At 48.7% G+C, this 15509-nt stretch overlaps 7 protein-coding genes across 7 annotated transcripts; 4 read left to right on the top strand and 3 right to left on the bottom strand.

Annotated features, from left to right (window-relative positions):
- Positions 1 to 301: 301 nt before the first annotated feature.
- Positions 302 to 894, top strand: BKA67DRAFT_585779 (uncharacterized protein). Its single transcript, XM_046104216.1, has 4 exons — positions 302 to 339; positions 385 to 451; positions 642 to 745; positions 857 to 894. Exons 1-3 carry the CDS (start codon positions 310 to 312, stop codon positions 743 to 745), a joined length of 201 nt encoding a protein of 66 aa, XP_045952120.1. The 5' UTR covers positions 302 to 309; the 3' UTR covers positions 857 to 894.
- A 96-nt stretch (positions 895 to 990) lies between these two features.
- On the top strand, positions 991 to 1701 carry BKA67DRAFT_664654 (uncharacterized protein; the record flags this gene model as incomplete). Its single annotated transcript, XM_046108419.1, has 1 exon — positions 991 to 1701. The coding sequence occupies one exon, from the start codon at positions 991 to 993 to the stop codon at positions 1699 to 1701; it is 711 nt and encodes a 236-aa protein (XP_045952119.1).
- A 772-nt stretch (positions 1702 to 2473) lies between these two features.
- Positions 2474 to 3483, bottom strand: BKA67DRAFT_664653 (uncharacterized protein; the record flags this gene model as incomplete). Its single annotated transcript, XM_046108418.1, has 2 exons — positions 2474 to 2711; positions 3368 to 3483. 2 exons carry the CDS (start codon positions 3481 to 3483, stop codon positions 2474 to 2476), a joined length of 354 nt encoding a protein of 117 aa, XP_045952118.1.
- A 3429-nt stretch (positions 3484 to 6912) lies between these two features.
- Positions 6913 to 7129, bottom strand: BKA67DRAFT_585763 (uncharacterized protein; the record flags this gene model as incomplete). Its single annotated transcript, XM_046104215.1, has 1 exon — positions 6913 to 7129. A coding segment is annotated over one exon (217 nt), but the record flags the coding sequence as incomplete, so codon positions are not given.
- Positions 6943 to 8003, top strand: BKA67DRAFT_585762 (uncharacterized protein). The gene has a single exon (XM_046104214.1). It carries the CDS (start codon positions 7145 to 7147, stop codon positions 7655 to 7657), a length of 513 nt encoding a protein of 170 aa, XP_045952116.1. The 5' UTR covers positions 6943 to 7144; the 3' UTR covers positions 7658 to 8003.
- A 254-nt stretch (positions 8004 to 8257) lies between these two features.
- On the top strand, positions 8258 to 10108 carry BKA67DRAFT_119187 (uncharacterized protein). The gene is made up of 2 exons (XM_046094933.1): positions 8258 to 9340; positions 9842 to 10108. The coding sequence occupies exons 1-2, from the start codon at positions 8741 to 8743 to the stop codon at positions 10004 to 10006; spliced, it is 765 nt and encodes a 254-aa protein (XP_045952115.1). The 5' UTR covers positions 8258 to 8740; the 3' UTR covers positions 10007 to 10108.
- Positions 10109 to 11671: 1563 nt separating this feature from the next.
- Positions 11672 to 12655, bottom strand: BKA67DRAFT_541796 (uncharacterized protein; the record flags this gene model as incomplete). The annotated part of the gene is made up of 1 exon (XM_046100993.1): positions 11672 to 12655. The coding sequence occupies one exon, from the start codon at positions 12653 to 12655 to the stop codon at positions 11672 to 11674; it is 984 nt and encodes a 327-aa protein (XP_045952114.1).
- Positions 12656 to 15509: the final 2854 nt, after the last annotated feature.

Raw genomic sequence — 15509 nt, 5'->3', positions numbered from 1 at the left:
GTTACAGGATGACGTGCCAGCACACTTCAATGAGGCTGGCTGTTTCTAGTTCTTGGGGCCAAAATCCACTTTGGGTTGTGCACTTCAAAGCCTGCTAGCGTGCGAAGTGGAAGAGCCGCTTGCTGTTCTGGTCGACATCTGGAGCGGGAACCAAACCGAACCCTTGTCCGAACAGGAGCCCAAATTGATCCTAGGACATCCACGCCATCAGAATTGACTACGGTCCGTATTCATCCATTCGCAACCATTTGTGTGTACTCGACTGTCCAGATTGCGCTACGTTGAAGGATGACGTATGTGTGTCATTTCATGTGGCTGAGACTGAGGCCCCTTCTGCAAGTCGGTGCCATTCATTCGTTGACAACATGCGCTTACTTATAACAGAGCGAGAAAGAAACAAGACAGGAAATGGCCTCGTGGACGAAGGCTGCCGATGAGGGTCATGAAACGGGTACGTCCTTTTTCAGCACAATGGACCTTATCGCGGCGACTTGTTCACTTCAGGACCTGCCAGCTGGGGACTGGTGCTGGTGTCCAGTCCAATCCATGATCAAGCTCCAGGGTCCCCTTTTGTCTCGATCACGAACGTGCTGTTTCCGCACCCTCTTGGCTAGATGTAGGATTGATCATCTCACTTAAAGTAGCCCGGCATGGCATGAGTCCTGTTTCTGGGCCTACTTTTCTCGTGCTGCACTCACGAACCACTTTTCTCTCATCATGGAGACGCATAGACATGAAATTTTGAGCAAGTCCATCCTCTCTTCTCCCACTTTTGATGCAAGCACGCTCTCTTGGCGCGAGCGCAAACGTGTCAGCGGCAAAACAACGTACTCGGGTAGACAAAGGCCATCATACCGTAGGTCATTCACGCAAGAGAACTATTGTTTATCATTTATCACTGTATATTTGGTTCATTTGCATTTTACGTGACAGTATGGATTTATTCAAGGAATTTATGTCAAGTGATGAATTTGTTCATGCAACTAGATAATGGTCTCTACGACAGATAAGCTATATAACCTCGCGTCTCTACATTGGCTCTGCTCAATCTCGACCGAAGATCTTAGTCAAGACGAACAGGTTCGTAGCCAGCACCACGTACAGGTTGCAGAGGCCGTCTTCGCTGGCCGGTACGCAGGGATGGACATCTGCGACCCCCGTCGAGACTCACGCACGCCACATTCAAGCGGAAGACAACATGTCTCCAAGAAGTCAGGACGACTCGACAGCACGCCCTCTGCTTGGGTTCTGTTCGGGCGGGAAGGCGCAAACGATAACAAGCCACGCCTCGCAATCGTCAGACTCGTGTCGCTGCGCCATCCCGGGATCCGAAAGAACAAAAGACAGAGAGAGTGTGAGGAAGTCAGTCAGACCAGCTGGACGACAGGGTCTCCTCGGCCATTTGAGGGTGCAAGCTCGACGGGACTCCTGCCGGGCTGGACGTCGGTCTATCAGGGATGGATCACCTGCCGGGCTGGACATCGGTCTATCAGGGATGAAGCTCTTTCCTGCCGGGCTGGACATCGGTCTATCAGGGATGAAGCTCTTTCCTGCCGGGCTGGACATCGGTCTATCAGGAGTAAGTCACCTACCGGGCTGGACGTCGGTCTATCAGGGATGAAGCTCTTTCCTGCCGGGCTGGACATCGGTCTATCAGGGATGGATCACCTGCCGGGCTGGACGTCGGTCTATCAGGGATGAAGCTCTTTCCTGCCGGGCTGGACATCGGTCTATCAGGAGTAAGTCACCTGCCGGGCTGGACATCGGTCTATCAGGGATGGATCACCTGCCGGGCTGGACATCGGTCTATCAGGGATGAAGCTCTTTCCTGCCGGGCTGGACATCGGTCTATCAGGAGTGGGTCACCTGCCGGGCTGGACATCGGTCTATCAGGGATCAGACACCTGTAGGCTCTAAGCTTCTTACCAGGTGGACGACAAGCGTGAAGAAGGAAAGAAAGAGAAGAAGACGAGCTGAGATGAGGCACTTCCTTTTATATTCCTTCCCAGTGGGTCACTTCATCCTGGATCCACAAGCTAGCGGATTGCTCATTGCCCCACTACACCTGCACTCTTCTTGAACCTGCCATCTTTTGGTGGGGAAAAGACCAGTATTGACAATCGTTCCCCCGACCTAGATACAGCACCAACTTCAGGTCCACCTTATCATTTTGCATCCTGGCACAGAAACAGAGACCCTTTAGAACCATGTTTCGTTCCCGATCCCCTAACCACATGACAAATTCTTTCAGTGTCACAACTGATTCCGTTAGCCTCCATTCGTCCAGTCATCTGCAAAGGTCGACGTTCGCTCCCCCCAAGTCGTCATGGGCCCCGAATAGCTAAGCAGCCCCTTTCTCGCTCCCTGTCACGGGAAAAGCGTTGCATGATTTAGTATCGTTGTTTTGAGTATTGGCTCTGCTCAGTCCTGGGCTGACATTATCGACCGAGACGAGTAGGTTGGCACTGTCGCACTATCGCACTTCGCACCCCTTCGCAATTTCGCTCTCTCGCACCTTGGCATCCTTTTGCACCTTCGCATCCTTTTGCACCTTCGCATCCTTTTGCACCTTCGCATCCTTTTGCACCTTCGCATCCTTTTGCACCTTCGCATCCTTTTGCACCTTCGCATCCTTTTGCACCTTCGCATCCTTTTGCACCTTCGCATCCTTTTGCACCTTCGCATCCTTTTGCACCTTCGCATCCTTTCGCCTTGATCATGGTCAATACACAGACAAAGAAATCGGTAAAGCCTATCATTGTGCATCACTTCAATGCCACCCCGATAGACGGCTAGTGTTCTTGGCATGTAGGAGCGTACAGCACTGGGGAACAACACTGGGCCACAAACTAACTGATGCCATTATTGGTTATTTGAGTGCTCAAATTCCCGTCAGACTGTGGAGACAGCCAGAGTAAGCCGATTTTGTCCCTCTCCCAATCGTGTCCTCGACCCTCCTCCGGTGGTGCCTGCATTGCACCAATACGGAGCTGTTTCTGCTTCCATAAAACAATGAATCAGAATGAACGCATCCAAAACGAGCCACGGGACATTGTTCAGCAGATGATATACAGTATGCAATGGTTTTCCGATATGCTCATTCTTGGGCGGTCGACGGCACGGACCGATAGTGGGCGTGTACTGTATATGACCTAATGGTGGCCCAAATGCGCTTTCTGGGAAGGTCATGTAGAGTACCGACATTCGAAAGTGCCGTTCATCTGCATCAGATCTGAAGCTTATATGGTTAGGTATAGTGCCGATCACTATCGGTCACGTCAGTGCTCGGAGTCGCGTACAGTCACCACTTTTCTTGGATACTAGGAACAACAATCCGTATGTGAGCGGACGAGAAGAAGCGTATTACAACTGATCGGACGAGTCTACAATAATGGCGCGCAACCCCTCGGTTTTCATGTCATGACTGGGCACGATTCTCACCCTTGTCTCTGGCATGTCCAAAAGGCCGACCTCTGATGTCATTTTTGGTCCTCTTCACCATACAGTCACCAGTTCTCATCGGACGAGTATTGTATTGGTGATGCCACACCAGCACGGATGTTGGTGTGCCATTGGCCGGTAGTATCCATTGGCCGGAAGTATCCATCAGCTGTGCGCCGAGTATGAATTTGGTTCGCAGCCCAATTCTGGGACTGCGCCAAGAAGTTCTGTACGGCTTCCCTTTATTCCCTTGACTCATATTGCCACATTATTGTAGCGCTTCCGGATGGAATGAAAGCACATTGAGGAGCAGGCGTGATCAAGGACTAGCACCAACAATTCTTGTCACAGACACAGAGACTTTACGAAGTGGGCATGGTGCAGCAAGCAGTCCTACGCAACAACGATACAAAATACGGTGTGTATAATCTTGGGATTTAGATCTCTGTATGAGCAGACATGTCTTTTGTATTCACTAATTTGACTATCTATTGCGTCTCTGCATTGGCTCTGTTCATGCTGTCAAGACTATGGGTAGATAGTCTGGCAGGACAAACAGGTTCGTAGCCAGCACCACGGACAGGTTGCAGAGGCCGTCTTCGCTGACCGGTACACAGGGTTCCACATCTGCGACCCCTGCCGGATTCCACATCGGCAGGAAACACCCCGAAGGGTCACTCGTTGGATTCCACATCAACGAGGTAATGTGCTAGGGTACAGATAGACCGCTAACACAGGGTACAGGACTGCCACATATCAGGGTACAGTTAGACCGCCAACAGCAGGGTGCAGGACCGCCACATAGCAGGGTACAGAAAGACCGCCACTAGAAGGGTGCAGGACCGCCACTAGAAGGGTGCAGGACTGCCACTAGAAGGGTACAGTTAGACCGCCAACAGCAGGGTGCAGACAGCTCGGTGAAGAGTGTGAAGAAGAAAGGAAAGAAAGAGAGTGAAAAGTCGAAGCAGAAGGAAGATTTATATACTTGTTCAGGCAGGATGGTCCCACGTGATCATGGTGGAGTTGCATGGCCATTAGCACTACTTCCAGCATCGGTTCGTATGGAGATACAATTTTATTGTGGTGGACTTGGACCACATCTGAACATGCATAATTTTAGCTATAGACTTGGTCAATTGGTTTCCTCTCTTTGTCTCTCTTCTATTTCTCTTTATGCAGAGACAGTCCACTTGTGGCTCTCACCTAGAAGTATAGTTTCGAACCTCTGGAGTCCCGTGATGGCTGAGGACATATCTTTTCCGGCGTAAAAGCATACTTGCAGCGCTTATCATCCACTTTTGATGATATGGACTCATTATGTGATACTTGGATCATAAATTACTCCAGAAGAGCTTGGTTACAGTACATCTCATAATCCTGAGTTCGGAACTGGCATAGTCCGAAAGAGTACTCTTGGTAGATTTCCAGGTGGGAGCGAAAATTGGATCTTCTGTGCTTAAAGAGAAGAGAAGAGAGAGACGAAAAGAGGAAGCCATTTCTGAACATATCTGTACTGTACCTTACTCCGCAAAGTGTTTTTCGCATTCAAGTCTCCACAATTAACTGCTTCTTTGTTTCTTGTATCGCTGCTTTCCGACTCGTCTGCTTTCCTATTTCCCGCTTTCTCCTTGTTCTTCCCCTCTTCCCGTTATTACTTCTTTTACCTTCCTTCTCTGCTCGCTTTCTTACTTTCTTACTTCTCCTCTTCTTTACAGTACCTTCTAATCGCTTCTATCTTCTTATCCACTCTTGCACACATCCGTCTCTTTCTACCAGTCTATATTCCCGAGGCCACATCCCAGAGGCTACTCGTATGTCGGTCTCGTGATACATATAAAACAATTCACCAGAAAGCATTCGCTACCACGGGCAAGCGGACCGCCCTCCCCATAGGGTTCACCATGTTAATTCCGCATATGGTAGAAATGGATCACACACTGTCACCGCGGACACGACCACTTGAAGATTGGACTGGGAACCGAAAGGGTACTTTGGTGAGTTTACACTCCGATCGTCGACGTTTGACAAGCGGCAGCTGGTCACTGACTTTGGCCGAGTCGCAACGACGAAACCGGCGGCGGCAGAGAAACAATTTCCAGATAGAACTCAATTACTGTGCAACGCGGGTGGATGATCTACTGGAAGGGTGAGCCACCACCTCAAATCAGCAGAAGGTACACCCATGACTGACCTGCCCTACTTTATCAGAACCGAGTACCTGTGAGTCCGCCCTGTTCCATTCAACAGCTTCCAGCTAACGTCTAGCTCACCCTCCAGGATGCAACAAGTACAAGAGTAAATGCTCCCCGGAAGACTCGATGACATGAACTAGTCACTGACTCCCGTGTTGCAGATTGAGACGTATGTAAGTGTTTGGGCTGTGTATATATGGCGAGCAACTTTCTCTGACATGCATACGCTCTATTAGGATCAGTGAGGGACAAGAGAAGTAAAGCCCTCAACGGCGACCACGATCCAACATATTGACGAAGGAAGCAGATTCAAGAACAAGGCTGTGAAATTACAAGAAGCCATATCATCCCTCCACATATCACATACAATGTCGAATCTGGCGGACGCGCGCCAGTTTCAGCCACAGGGTTTCGTGTAGGCAATAGGGATATACTTGGAAATAACAATAGGTCATTAGGGCATTGATGGACGGGGCATAGAACAATCGTGCATTCTCGGACTCATGATGGCCGATTACATCTTGGTTTTCGTCATCTACAAGCCCCTCACGTCATGCCACATAGTCGGCCAGATTGAGAGGAGGAATACAACTTTATCGTAATGGGTCAGAAGATCGACTAGGTAGCCAAGAGTTCTGTGATGGTGTTCAAATGACTGACGACGAATGATATTGTTTGTGCGGTGGAATAACAAAAACAGAGGCGGTCATGGTATCGCGGAGTCAAAGAAGTACTTGCAACTATGACGCCGCCGACTTTCTTGACATTCTCGGAGCCAGTATCTTTTCAATTTTATTCTCTATCGCCTTGTTATTCAATCGTCTATAGCCTCCTGTGATGCATATAGGATGACGACTGGACGTCGGAGCCTGCAGGTCGCAGTCTTCTGATGCGGGGTTGTGCGACCGGTGACTGCGCCGCCTTCAGCCGCACGAGGCTCCCGACGTGTCCTAGACGAGGACGACGACAACGACAACGACAACGACATGAACTGCCCGATTGAACGACGCGACCACCGAAGCCAGTATTGGTATTATTCACTCAGAGCCATCGAATACGAGACGACTCCTGATCGCGAATTGAGCGCAACACAGAAAGACTACAAGAGACGGACAGGCACCCTCGACCCGAAAGCCTGCACGGTGGCTTGCATTGCCTCTGTCGAGATCGAAGCCCAAGCGGCCCTCCATATGCTAGACGGGCGACAGCCCGGCGGTTCGCCATGGGCCGAGGTGACGACTATGTGTTCCACGCAGGTAGCATATTCGGGCACAGCATCGTCGTAGCGACGCTACCGGCAGGCCAAGAGTACGGGACAGGATCGGTGGCTGCGCTTCCCTAATATCTGGTTTGGGCTGCCTGACCTGTCGCGAAGGCCGGCGCGCGACATCCGGCTGGGGGATGTGCTGGTCTGTCTTCCGGACGGCGAGAGCGCGGGACTGGATGCATATGATCTGGGCAAGGAGACGGAAGACGTGTTCGAACCGCTTCGACATGGACGCGCACTCGCGATGGCCGAATTAATCATCCGATCAGCTATCGGCGGCACCAAGCTTAAGTCGCCGAAAGACGCACAGATCTTGTGCCGTACTACGAAGCCGTCCGCGAGGAGAGTGGCCGACCGCGCTCGACGACCGGATTCAAGACGTATTCGAGTATGGGATGGACCGATCAGGTCGTGTGAGAAGCTCCTGAAGAATTTGCAGAGAAGGAACGAGCTAAGAGACAGGTACGGTGTGATTGGCGTGGAGAGGGAGGCGGCAGGGACGATGAATCGCATCCCGGTCGGCGTCATTCGGGGGGCGTGCGATCACAGAGACAAGCATAAAAACAAATATGCGGCAGCGATGCAGGCGTCGTATGCCAAAGCGGTGCTGGATGAGATTCCACCGAATGACTCAGGCGGTCAGATCCATCGGAGCAGAGAGCGGTTGGCAAAGCCGAGGAATCGAATCGTGAGTATAGCGTTAGGATACTATAGTATTAGCCTTGCTAGAATGAGTCGGTTACTGATAGCGAAATAGAATGTTCCGCCGACCGTGCTATCACATCCAACTTGCCAAAACGCCACGAAATGCTGGCTGGCTAGAGCCTTTGAATGTGTCCAGTCTCGCCATGGATTGGTACAATACCACTACTAAGTACAGGTATAGGTACTGTATAGTGATATACGATATCAAGGGTTTCCCTCTTCGAAAGTGTGAAATTGAATCTGATTTAACTATGATCATACAGTAGGACTAGCGGGTCAATGTAAATACCGCCGGAGGCACTATGCATGAGTTTCTGTTGGCCGGACCCATTTTATGCCTTGAGTTAGCATATCTTATGCGTCCTCAAGGTTCGCTCTACCAGTTCGAGTACTTTTTTGTACTTAGTAACAAAAATCATTGAAGTGGCCCTGTTGGATTATGAAACCAGAACTGTCCTATCTACATACAGAAAGAGCCCTTGACTGCACTGGTGTACATAAATGATCCTTAGTTGAATGTTTGGCGATAGCGATAATAAGAGTTGGTAAATAAACACGGACTCAATATCTGTACCTGAGGAAATAGCTACAATTGGTCGACATCAAATGCAACTTGTTGTCCGGCTCTATAGTTAATATAAAGTTAGCTGATCCGATACTGCCAAAGAAGCTGGAGCTTCTCGTGCTCAGAGGATACTGGTTTTAAGGTGATGGTGACAAGGTGGTTAGACACATTTGAGAGTGTCTTTATCTGTTTAGGTTGGTATGATTTCTGTATGTCAGAGGAAAGATACGAATCTATGAACGCAATGCAAGACCTCCTAGACCACTTTCAGTTGTCCGCGACCTAGAAGTATACTGTACCATATCTGACTCGCTGGAACAGTACAGTAATCTACCGACTGTATACTGTAACAGCATTCTACACTTTGATTCGCAAATCTGCAACGTATCAAAGGTCACCGAATCAAGTTCTGTTCTTTGTCATCAACATGGTTTGTTAGGCAAATAGGTATATAAACGGTGAAATCAATCGAGAGAGAAGAGAGAAAATAAAGACTATCACGCTGCCAACCACAAACAACATACTCACAAGTGTACATACTATAGCTCTTGACAACACCCACCGCCCATCATGTCGATGGTGTACGAGCACGTCCCCTCGTTGATCGCAACGTACCTTGTTTCTCATAAACACACGAGCTACGTTCTTTATCATGCCGCCAAGAGGTTTCGAAAGCCATCGAGCGCAATCCTATTTCTTCATATCCTGATACCCAACCTCGAGATCTTGCGTTACTGGGCGCACTATGTGCAGTATGGATATCATGTTTCCCCAGCTTATCTTGACTTCATAGTCATGATTTTCCATTCGTGCACAAGCCATTATTTAGTTCAGAAAGGCCATTATGCTGGCCACAAGAAGATTGTGCAGCCAGTATTTCACGCGCAGATGTTACTGCGCTTGGCCATTTCCTTCTGCTCGGTTTTCCTCGGCTTCCCCTCCTTGCATTCGGCAACCATCAAAATCAACGCCGCGGCTTCCTATCCACGGATCTTGATCTGGGCTATGAAAAGGCTAAAAGTTCTTTCAGACTATAAAGCTGTATATACCGCTGCCATGTTCGTTGGTGGCCTTCTTGCCGGACATGACTCAGGCATCTGGTATGGCCCACAGGTCTTCATAGGCTGCTGGGCAGGATTATATGTCCTAGAGACTTGGGCGGCGCAAAAGGTGATTGAAAACCACAGAGGACTGTCTTTCCCTGAACAATCATCCGGGTTCAAGAGTCTCAAGAGCTGCGCAGTCCTTTTTTTGAACAAAACCGGCTTTATAAACCAATATGAATTGCAAAAGCTAGGGAAAAAATATGAAGAGAAAGAGGAAGGTTCAAAAGAAGATGCGCACAACCAAACTGTCGAAACCGAAAAGACCCGATCGACTTGGAGAATTCAACAGGATTAAAATTCTGCCTGGAGCTGATTCGTGGAGGGATACGCGAATGGTCAAAGTTCATCATTATGCCTCCCGACCCGCCAGTGGCCGCTTCCGTATACAATTGGCGAAATTCATCGCAAAGACATCGGGTCTTATAATTGAGCAGCAGAGACTACATCAGTATCACAACATTGCCAGGCGAAGGAGTTCGAGGGAGAAAATAGTAGTTCTGTTGCATGCGTTCAGACCCTTTAAGTACCAAGCTGCATGCTGACATTGCTCGATTCCCATTATTAGGTACCACATACCAGAAGGTACAACGAGACCGACACGAGCGAGGAAACCCTACCGACATCCAATTGTGGCTCCGATACGTCGACTATCGCAGTATCGCACCTTCGCAGAATCGCAGAATCGTACCTTCGCACCTTCGTACCTTCGCGCACCTTCGCACTTTCGTAACTTCTTTCGCAACTTCGCGCTTTCGCAATTTCCGCACCTATCTATTTAGCAACATGCATTGTAAATTTCTTCGATGCGCCTGGTCTCGATTATGGTCAATACACAGGCGAAGACATTCGTGAAGCGTATGATTGTGCATCGCTTCAATGCCACCCCATTAGATGGCTAAACGGAGCCAAGGATCGGTAGACAACACAGCACCATATGGAAGAATCCAGATTGTTTCTTCTAGGCGAGGGGCCTAAAAAGGTATACCGCGGGTATCCGAGAATGTTGTCTCCCCCAAAGCGCGGCCCCGATGCTTACATTACACCACAATGCCCATTCTACGTTTGGGGAGACTGTTGGTATATCTGCTGAGATGCAAAGCGAGATATGATGTTCTCCACGATTATGCATTGATGTCGTTGTCATGCCTCTGTGCACATCTCGAAATACTCAACAGTCATTGCGCTTGAAGGCGAGCTGCGCCATTTTCATGACACAGGGAATTACCAGCATGAACAACGGCAAGTCAATGTGAGTAAGACGAAATTAAGATTTATTAATGAAGTTCGAACAGGGGCTGGCAATGGTTGGGCGTCTTGACGTAAATGTTGCAAGATGAGTGACGTTAGAAAGCGACACATTAATGTTTCGTCAGAATCTACCAGCAGAGTACCTTTGAATGTCTCATCGCGTCCCCGTGAGCGAAAAGATGCACTGGCCCAGTCGGGATGGGCGTTGGATGAAACACGGATGGAACAAGATTTCGTGACTAAATTGCAGCTCGATGACTTCCTTTGGACGCTCTATCCTGGGCGACATCTTAGGCGCTGATAATTGCGTCACCTGCTCCTCCTCCACTTCCGCTGGAGCTATGTCCTCCTTCTTTGGTAGAAGAACACTGTCCTCCAAGTTTTGACGCTTCACCACCGGAGAACCAAATCCAACAGTGAATGAATTTAGCATAACCTTCCTCGGTCTGCAACCCAAACAGCTGTGTTGTGGACCTGCCGAGATCAAATGAGGGTCCGCCGACCTGAACGACTTGTCACCGCCCATTCAATCTGAGGCTGAGAATCGAATCATGGGCATCTCTTTCATATGTGGAAGTGTGGTCGAGTAAACAGCAATACACAGGCAATGGTATCGTTCAGGTGATAGAGCACTGGGCTGACACGATATGAGAAGGGAGGAGATGACTTATTTGAAGTTTAACAGGTGCTTGGTTGTCAATCCCTGGTTGTGGCCTGGTCCCAATCTGACCCTCCAGGTTTTTTTAGGTGGCTATCTGAATTGGATCTAGACGAAAAAACTGGGTCAGTTACTGGAGAATTCTTGATTTTCACAACAATCCACAACCTTTTTTCCCCCTGCTTACGGCTCGAACCTCTCGTACTCGCCTTCACTTCTACTCTGGTATTTATTGCTATTTAATGACAAAACACAACTAGATTGGAACATATTTCTTTCGACAAAAAATTGCAGAAAAAAACCGGCATCCGCTTTATAAGGGTATTGCGAAGAGACTTGATCCGTACAAGTATATATCCAAGGTGCTGACAATTTCAGACCGACGCTAGCAAAAGACGGTATTAGTCACATCAACAATCAAACATGCGTACTAGATGTTATCTGTAACATTCCCTTAGAGCATCCTGATTATAGCTCTATATAGTTGAGTCAAATGGCGCCATCCGTCAATTCTTCAACCATAGGATAGTATGGTTGAAAGGGCAGGAGCTCTTGGGGTTGCCGCAACTTGGCGCCACGCAGGTGGAACAAACGGAGTCGTTCAACCATCATATCCATTAGACAACTCCAGATATCGACGCCTCTCCGTTCTGGTGTCTTGCCGTCGCACAACGACGCTTCCTCGTAGGCGACAGGACCCACGAGACACAAAGCGTTCACCCAATCAAGCCCTTCATGTTCTTTTAAATGCACGTAAAGGAGTCGTAGCGTGTCAAATATCGTCATGGCGAACTCGCGCTCATGTTCATCCTGCCCGGCACAGATCCGGAAGAGCCGTTGTAAGAGAGCAGAACGCTCGGCAAGGTATCGATCTGCTCCACCATCCAAAATACTCAGGATCCACCAGTGCCAGCCGAAGTCTTTACCAAAGAAGTACTTATCGCTTTTTGGTAAAATCTTGGTTGGCCCAGACTGTTCCAGCTGCTGTTGCATGAAGGTGAAGGGGGCGCAGGACTGGCAAGCGCCATCAAGCTCGTCCTGGCGCATAGCGGTTCCGGGCCTATAAAATGGAACATGTACCCGGTGGTGACAAAGTCGGTAATGTAGTGTGTGTTGGCAGACTGGACATCGGGCATACATGTGCCGCTTGAGCTGTTGGTGGATGCAGTCGGGATGGAAAGCATGGCCACAGGGTAATGCAATCAGGTTGTCTTTACCCTCTTTAATCGCCTTACAATCCACCCCGGTGATCTTACAGCTGAATTGTGTGCTTGCCCAGAGGCTGTCGCACAGCATGAGGGTTTCTATCGGCTCTTGGAGGGGCCACTTATAGCCATCTAGAATGCGAACCCTATCATAGCTTGGCGGTACGCAATGAACAAACGCAAAACGGTTGTGGTTTTGAGGATTCCACCTTTCGTCTTCTTCTGAGCTGCTGAATGGCTTCCTGGTATGTTGCTGCAATTTGTACATAATCTTCCCCAACGTTTTAGTTTTTCGAGTTCGATACCCGGAAACAATATTATTCGGACACCACGGAAGCTGTTTAGATGTAGACGAATCCATTCCAAATCATGCGCGTATTAAATAACGACAAACAAAGCTTGAAACTGCTTCGTTCGACCTACGAAAACGCTCGTCGCAGAGAAAACGTTGTAATGCGTTGGTACACGAATGTGTGTTGGTTGCGGGATGGTAAGGACCAGAGTAAGTAAAGCGACGTCGATTTTCAAAAAGAAATTCATCTCAGATCAAGGTGAACTAAGGAGCTGGGGTGAGCTGGGAAGCAGTAATGCTTTATTGTCTATAAGTTAAGCTTTCTTCGACCCATGGGTTGTTTTAAATCAGGCCGTGCCGCATTTCGTGGGACCGCCACACGAACTCTAATAACGAAACGTACAATAAAAGTGCCTAAGGCTCACTGATCCTCTTGCGGGAGGCCCCATATCGGCGGCAAGAGTCCCTAAAGTCAAATGAACTTCTCACTAGTTTACCTAAAAGGTTACCGCGACAATCCCGCGTGTTCTCAACCTTGTAATACGCTCTGGGTTGCTTTTTTGCGTGGGGAAGCATTATTCCCAAGTTCTACTGCAATTCTTTCAAGGTACGCAATCAATCATCCAATCAATATATTGATCAATTCAATTCGGCTTTTTTCGAATCAATCAATTCAATCAGGGTAGCCGGTTGATCGAATTGAAAATTTAGCTGTATTTCGTCAATCTGAACCAATTATTGATCAACTCAACCGACCTTTTCTCGATTCTAACAGGACAAGTCCTAGCTGATGTCTGGGCCGGCCGAAGACGACTTCGTCAAGCTAGACTGCAGCCTGTTCAAGGCGAGGAGGACGCGGACAGTAAAGATGAGACTGGCACATTTGGATCTGCAACTGAGATCTCAACAGGAGAGAGAGAGCATGGTTTGAACGAGAGGCTCTTTGTTGGTAAGCCCCGCCCTGCAACGATGGATATTCTCAAAATACAGGGCCTCGCCACCACTGATCTCCTAGAAGTGCTCTGTCTAGGTGACAAACTATGTCCACCCCCAGGGTGCCGAGCAGTACGAACGAACGGTGAAACTTTGGCGCGCTTTATCGCACACAGGTTTGACCACGTCAGGGGTGCAACCAGGATGGATAACAAAGAATTGCAGAACTAATCATATCGAACAAGTCTTGTTTCCCAACAGAAAGTTCGACAAATCCATTTGGAATAGCTTCCAAAGGAACAAATCAGGGCGCGCCAAAGGGCAGGTCTGCTGTGGTTACAGCAAGATAGAGAAAGTGAAACGATGCCTACATCTGACCCATCGTCGCCCCTACCAACTGCTCTGAAGTGCCCCCACACTTCGCTGTCAACATTCTACCTTCCTCGACCTCCACCTACGTTGTGCCTTTACGGATGCCAGAAGGACTATGGGACTGCCCTCGCAGCACACGAGAAGAAACGTCATTTCTTGTGTGTAGAATGCACACGTGTATCCGTCCTTGGTGAGCGTTCTTGTCAACACACACAGGATCCCATGACACTAGCATACCAACACGATCACCTGTAGGCTCGAGGCGCTTCCAGGTGGGGATCATCTGTAGGCTCGAAGCACTTGCAGATGGAACACCCGAAGGTGATGAAGAAAGAAGAAGGAAAAAGATTGAACTTCCCGAGAACAAAGACAGGCTTATATATTCGTTTATTGTGGACCTCCTCGTCGGCGGCCCACCTTTCCCCATATGTCTATGTGGAGGGAGGTCAGATCTGGACCTTTGATCATCTGTCTGTCGTCATCGGGGAAGTTCAGAAGTGTCTTTCGAAGCACATACGGACTCTTTCATGACGGATCATTTCTTGGTTATTGGTCACAAGTCGACACCTTCCATGGGCGCAAAAGCGCATCAGCTAAGCCATGAACTGAACTGGGTCATAGAATGTAAAGTGTGATTATGATTTCTAGCCTAGTTCTTTGTGTGTATTGTATTGTTGCTGTACTATATCGAACCATGCCTCAAGATCCTTGTTCTTGATTGGACAAAAACGAGGCAGAAACGAGGCCTACTCAAATGGGATCAGTTCGCTCTCGTAGTAGAAACCGTCGCACTTTGGCACCTAATCACTTCGTACAATAGTGTACATGCCGAGGCTCGCCCGAAGTCGAATCTGTTCGCACAGCTCAGTTGTCATTCCTGCTGCCTATCAATACTTATTGGGTCGAGTTACAATCATTCACGCACGCTTCTCGTAATACCAACTTCCATCATTCCTCTTTCTTTCATCATAGTCACCCGCAAGCAGCAAGATACCATTCGTCCATATAGCCCAAGCATTACATCAAGCTTTCGAAATTCACTTCTTCTGACACTTGAAGCAATCGATGAATATTCCCAACCCACGCTGGTATTTCGATAATTTTCCTTCTCCTGGTATGGGTAGTGACACTGTGGCTGTGCCATGATATCTCGTTGTTCGTACGTATATCCTCGAGAACTAAACTTTCCATTGCAGCCTTCGAGCTACATCAGTCGACCCAGTACATTCAAACTAATCAAGACTCTCATCGTCGAAACGCAACGAACACTCATCGTCCTCCCCCCCCGCAAACGACGGACGGTACTGCAAAGCACATGGACAAGACACCGACGAAATGTCCATCTCACAAGAGACCAGCGTAACATTGCTTCACTTTCATGAGACGGGTTTCTCCATTCGACCAGCAGAACGTTCGATAACGCCATGCTGGGCCCTTACTCGGTGGAGGGATATTTAGAGAGCTAGGGTCTGTCACTTCACACTCTTCACACTCTTCACACTTCAACTCTTCGCCCTTCGATAAA

Source organism: Truncatella angustata (genome assembly GCF_020726525.1).
Source record: "Truncatella angustata strain MPI-SDFR-AT-0073 chromosome Unknown BKA67scaffold_11, whole genome shotgun sequence".
Taxonomy (NCBI): Eukaryota; Fungi; Ascomycota; class Sordariomycetes; order Amphisphaeriales; family Sporocadaceae; genus Truncatella; species Truncatella angustata.
Note: the sequence above shows the minus strand (reverse complement) of the source record. Positions and strands in the feature narration are given on the sequence as shown.

Bases quoted from the DNA above. Each gene is read 5' to 3' on its own strand.
- BKA67DRAFT_585779 (XM_046104216.1), top strand. From the start codon at position 310: ATGTGGCTGAGACTGAGGCCCCTTCTGCAA. The intron at 340-384 runs GTCGGTGCCATT...TACTTATAACAG, and splicing joins GACTGAGGCCCCTTCTGCAA to AGCGAGAAAGAAACAAGACA. The intron at 452-641 runs GTACGTCCTTTT...TCTCACTTAAAG, and splicing joins CGATGAGGGTCATGAAACGG to TAGCCCGGCATGGCATGAGT.
- BKA67DRAFT_585762 (XM_046104214.1), top strand. From the start codon at position 7,145: ATGGCCGAATTAATCATCCGATCAGCTATCGGCGGCACCAAGCTTAAG.
- BKA67DRAFT_119187 (XM_046094933.1), top strand. From the start codon at position 8,741: ATGTCGATGGTGTACGAGCACGTCCCCTCGTTGATCGCAACGTACCTT. The intron at 9,341-9,841 runs GTGATTGAAAAC...TCCCATTATTAG, and splicing joins AGACTTGGGCGGCGCAAAAG to GTACCACATACCAGAAGGTA.